At 42.0% G+C, this 4,719-nt stretch overlaps 1 protein-coding gene across 1 annotated transcript; it reads right to left on the bottom strand.

The window, feature by feature from the left end:
* Positions 812-3,653, bottom strand: LOC109224237. The gene is made up of 5 exons (XM_019388824.1): positions 2,303-3,653; positions 2,178-2,187; positions 1,468-1,593; positions 1,095-1,179; positions 812-1,012 (listed from the first exon to the last, which is right to left on the bottom strand). The coding sequence occupies exons 1-5, from the start codon at positions 3,651-3,653 to the stop codon at positions 812-814; spliced, it is 1,773 nt and encodes a 590-aa protein (XP_019244369.1).

Below are 4,719 nucleotides of genomic sequence, written 5' to 3'. Positions count from 1 at the left end.
AAGGTGTCCATTACGTGGGAAAAATGAACCCGAGATTATATCCCAGAGGGAACCATTTCATTCAACGATAGGGATGCCGAAGGCATCGTGTAACCGTATAATGATGAATTGGTAGTATATGTACTTATAATTAAATCTCAAGTTAAACGTGTGTTGATTGATCCAGGTAGCTCAGCCAACATCATCAGATCGAGGGTCGTAGAGCAGTTGGTCTACAAGACCAAGTAGTGCCAGTAGTCTAGGTTTTAAACGTATTCAACATGGCATGTGAAACTACCAAAGGAGAAATAACCCTGCCAGTAAATACTGCTGGGACTATTCAGGATACCAAATTCTACGTGATCGAGGGGGACATGAGGCATAACGCCTTATTCGGAAGGCCTCTTTTTTTTAGAAAAATCCACTAGGCATAGTGCCTATGGCTGATTTTCATATATAAAACATAAAGTACAACAAAGGAGGGGGGCATAAACCTTACCTCGAGAAATATGGTACAAGGACACCTGATTATCCAACTATGATATTCAGGTGAGACCTGTATGCTATGATGAGTTAGACCTATAATGATGATCCTATTGACTATCCCACAATGGTAGCCAATTGGATATACAAAACCATAATGAAGTGAACCTAGGTTAACTATACAAAAAAGTACAAGAAAACCTAATTCTACCATAGAGTTGGTTTGAAAGTTAGTCTTCCATATACATAAAATTCTACACCAAAAAACATGTAAAAAGTCCCTAGAAAAATATGCAAAAACTATGTGATGTTTGAGGGAACCATCTTCAACTTTGCTTTGACATTGGTGCTAAAGAAAGCCAAATTGAAGATGGCTAACAAAAGGGGGCCAAGATGTTGGGCTTGTGTTTTGATTCTGCTTGAGATTCTTGACAGAAAAGAGGGAGCGCTGTCCTGAAATGTTGACAACTGGATCCCTGCATTCAATCAGCAACACTGTGGTTGAAAACTGCTGGAGACTGAACTGCTGAATCTGAGCCAGCTTGCTAATCTGAAATTGTTGTAAGTGTTGGGTTGTCATTGAAACAGTTGAGAGTGAGTAGGTGAGAAAGATTGGAGAGACTGTGATCAACTGATAGATTTTCAGCAGAATGAGCATTAAGAATGCTGATACCACTGTCTGAAAAGTCATCAGTTGATCCAGTGAACTCCAAATACCTGCAAAAGACAGCAAATATGTTAGTGAAGGGGGGTTCAAACTCCAGGTTCTTGTGGGTTCTGGAGTAGAGTCTGGGGAGAGGGGAGCAATTGTGATCCCTGTTCTAAACTCTGATTGCAGGTTTATGAATAAACTGCAATCGGTAGTATAGATGCTCATGAAGAGAGGAGAACCATGGATTGAAAGACTCTGACTGCAGGTGTTAAGGAAACTGCAGAACTGGTGGAATTCTGCATCACCTGCAGCTAGGAAGGGTGAGTGTTGCTGCAGATTTTTGATGAACTTACTGTGGGAGGGGTGAGAGAGCATCAACTGGTTTGGTTCTGAGAAAGTGAACATAAGGGATGTTAATATCACTCTCAGGAACCATACCAGTTGTGTGAATAAGGAGAGGTATGAGGTATTTGCTGAACCTGAAACAGAATCAAAGTGTAACTGGGCAGAATTGTCCAGTTTTTTGGAACAGTTGTGATTGAAGGGTTCGGAAGGATGTGTTTTGTGGAGAAACAAAAGGATGGGAGGCTCATCTAGGTTCTTGTGGGTTCTAGAAGCCTTGGATTGGTGGGAAATGTGAGCCTTGGTGGGAACAGTTTTGAGGAAAATGTTTTCCTGCAGTTGATGTGTATCAGGGGGTTTTTGGTGATGTATGGTGTGGAAAGGAGGTGTGCTATAGTGGGGATAATCTCTTTCCATTTGATAGACTATCAGAATTGTCAAAATTTGATAGTTTATCAATTGGTTGAGGGTAAGCGGAAACAAGAAACCTGCAAAAAAAATAAACAAAGTTAGTGGAAATTTTGGCATTTCTTCCCCTGTTTCCATTGCTTCTGTTTCTTTGTGATTTCTGATTGGTTGCCTTCAAGGTGTTGTTGTTGCTAATTCAGGCACTTGGACTGACATGAAGAGGTGGTTAATTTTATAAGGGGCAGATCAGTCTGCTGTTTGCTGAGACACTGTCTGATGCTAACTGATTTTTTGGACAAATTTGTAGGGCTACCTTTCTGAATCTATATTAGCCATAACCATGGGAAGAGGTATTAGGAGAATGGGAATGGTTTTGGAGTTGGTTTGTCAGCTTGTGTCTGAAGGCTGGGATGCTAGATTTATCCATGAGGATTTGACCTCTGATGTGGGAAGGGAGGTCCTGCAGGTTATTGTAGTGAGTAATGGTGTGAAGATCATGGCTAAGTTTTGAGAGGGAATCTGCAGGAGCATTGCCTTCTCTGTAGACATGACTGAAGTAGATGGATTCACACTGCTGGCAAAGCTCCTTGAGATTATGAATGTGCATTACAAGGGTCCAAGGAGGAGTTGCAGAAGAGGTTAACCAGTGGATCAGAAGAGCAGAATCAGCTTCCAAATGGACTTTGGAAAAACCATTGTCAATGCACCACCTGACCCCTAAAAAAGCAGCTTCAGTTTCAGCAAGGTTATTTGTTCCTTCACCTAAGGGACTAGCAATGGCATGAATGAAGTCCCCTTGATGATTTCTGATGATGGCCCCAGCTCCCATTCTTCCTAGATTACTCAAGGCACTTCCATCACTGTTAATTTTGACAAGACCAAGGGTAGGTCTTTGCCAGCAGACCTGGGTGGATTTGGTGAGAAAATTCAAACTCTCAGTTAAGGTGCAAATCCCAGACCATTCAGATGGCCAAGTGATGTTAGGGTAGGTGGTTTTGAGGGGAAGATTAATGTCAGAGTTAATGGAGAAAACAACTCTGGCCATGGAAGAATGTTTGGTGCCATATTTTGCTCCACATTTATTCTTCCAGAGATTCCAGAAGATGATAATAGGGAAGGTGTCCAAGAGCAATTTGTGGATTTCATTTCTGGGCTTCTGAATCCACCATTTCATAAGAAGGTTTTGGAGTGGCATTTCTTCAAAAAGGAAACCAGCAGGGCCAGTGAAAATTTTCCAAACAGCCTTAGCAAAATGGCCTCTACTGAAAATATGGTCAACAGATTCAGCCTGGGAATTAATGCAGCAAACACATCTGTTGACAGAAGGGGGTCCAAACCTGGCTACTCTATCATTAGTATGAAGTTTATTCCTAAGGGCTCTCCATAGGCAAAAGGACCATTTGAAGGGAATTTTCTTGTGCCATGTCATTTTATTGGTAACAAGGATTGGCCTTTTGGTTCTAACAACCTCCCAAGCAGATGCACAGGTAAAGGTACCAGAAGCATTGGGTTTCCAAATTGGCTGGTCAGGGATTTGGGAGTTTTGGTAGATAGGGATTTGAAGAATGGTGGGGATCATGTGGGCAGGGGCATGATTGTTGAGCATCTGCAGGTCCCATTGACCAGAACTCCAAAACTGAGAGACCTTGATTTTACCAGGCCTACCACCCTGAGTTCTGTGGTTAGCAAGGTTGCCAGTACCTAGCCAATTATCCCACCAGAAAGAGGAATTCCCAGAATGAAGCCTCCAATAAATGTGAATCTCAGCCTCTTTTTTGTTGGACTTCATCTTCTTCTATGCTTGGGACTCACTAGAGTCCTACTTTTTTGAGACTGGATGTGATATTTGGCAGTATTTTGCAGTTAAGAAACTGCTCCACAGAGATTGTTTTGTTCTAAAGCACCACCATTGTTTGAATTCAAGGGATTTGCATATGTCTTCAATGGATCTGAAACCTACTCCACCTTCATCCAGAGTGTTTGCTAATTTGTGCCAGGAGGCCCAGTGGTACTTATTCTTGTTCTGATCCATACCCCAGAAAAAATTGGAAGCAAGCTTTTCAATTTGTTTAATCACAGTTTTGGGAGGGGAAACTGCAGACAGGAGGTGAATGGGAAGAGATTGGAGGACATGCTTGATAAGGGTAGCCCTGCCCCCATGAGAAAGGAGCCTGCCTTGCCACCCTCTAATTCTACTGACCACTTTAGAGATGATGGGATTGAAATGAATGATCCTTTTCCTGCCAATATAGAGAGGGCATCCTAGGTATGTGATAGGGGACTCTTTCTTGGAAAACCCTGTAATCTGCTGAATTCTTCTTATGGTATGTGGAAATGCACAGGGGGATATCATGAAATGGCTTTTGCTTTTGTTGATCAACTGGCCAGAGGTGTGCTCATATGTCTGAAGGATGGTCATGATCTTTTTCAAAGAGGCTCTGCCACCAGAGGTAAAGATGATAATATCATCAGCAAAGCTAAGGTGTGTGACTTGAGGACCTCTTTTCTCCATATAAAATCCATTAAAGAACTGATCATGAGAGAGGTTATTAAGTAATCTGGAAAGGAGTTCTGCACCTAGAATGAAGAGAGCTGGAGATAGAGGGTCCCCCTGTTTCAGACCTCTTGTAGAGTGAAAAAAGCCACATCTTGTACCATTGATGATCACAGAATACCAGTTATTTGAAAGGGTCCTCCAAACCATATCAATCATTCTTTCACTGAAACCCAATCTTCTCATCATAATGCAAGTGAAGGACCAGGAAACCCTATCATATGCCTTTGTCATGTCCAGTTTGATCACCACATTAGCTCCAACATTTGGTTTCTTAATGCCTTGAACAATCTCCTGAGCT

Source organism: Nicotiana attenuata, chromosome 3 (assembly GCF_001879085.1).
Source record: "Nicotiana attenuata strain UT chromosome 3, NIATTr2, whole genome shotgun sequence".
NCBI classification, from domain to species: domain Eukaryota; kingdom Viridiplantae; phylum Streptophyta; class Magnoliopsida; order Solanales; family Solanaceae; genus Nicotiana; species Nicotiana attenuata.
Note: the sequence above shows the minus strand (reverse complement) of the source record. Positions and strands in the feature narration are given on the sequence as shown.

Bases quoted from the DNA above. Each gene is read 5' to 3' on its own strand.
- LOC109224237 (XM_019388824.1), bottom strand. From the start codon at position 3,653: ATGAAGTCCAACAAAAAAGAGGCTGAGATTCACATTTATTGGAGGCTT. The intron at 1,180-1,467 runs GTAAGTTCATCA...TGTCTTTTGCAG, and splicing joins GCTCTCTCACCCCTCCCACA to GTATTTGGAGTTCACTGGAT. The intron at 1,013-1,094 runs GTTGATCACAGT...CAACAATTTCAG, and splicing joins ATTCTGCTGAAAATCTATCA to ATTAGCAAGCTGGCTCAGAT.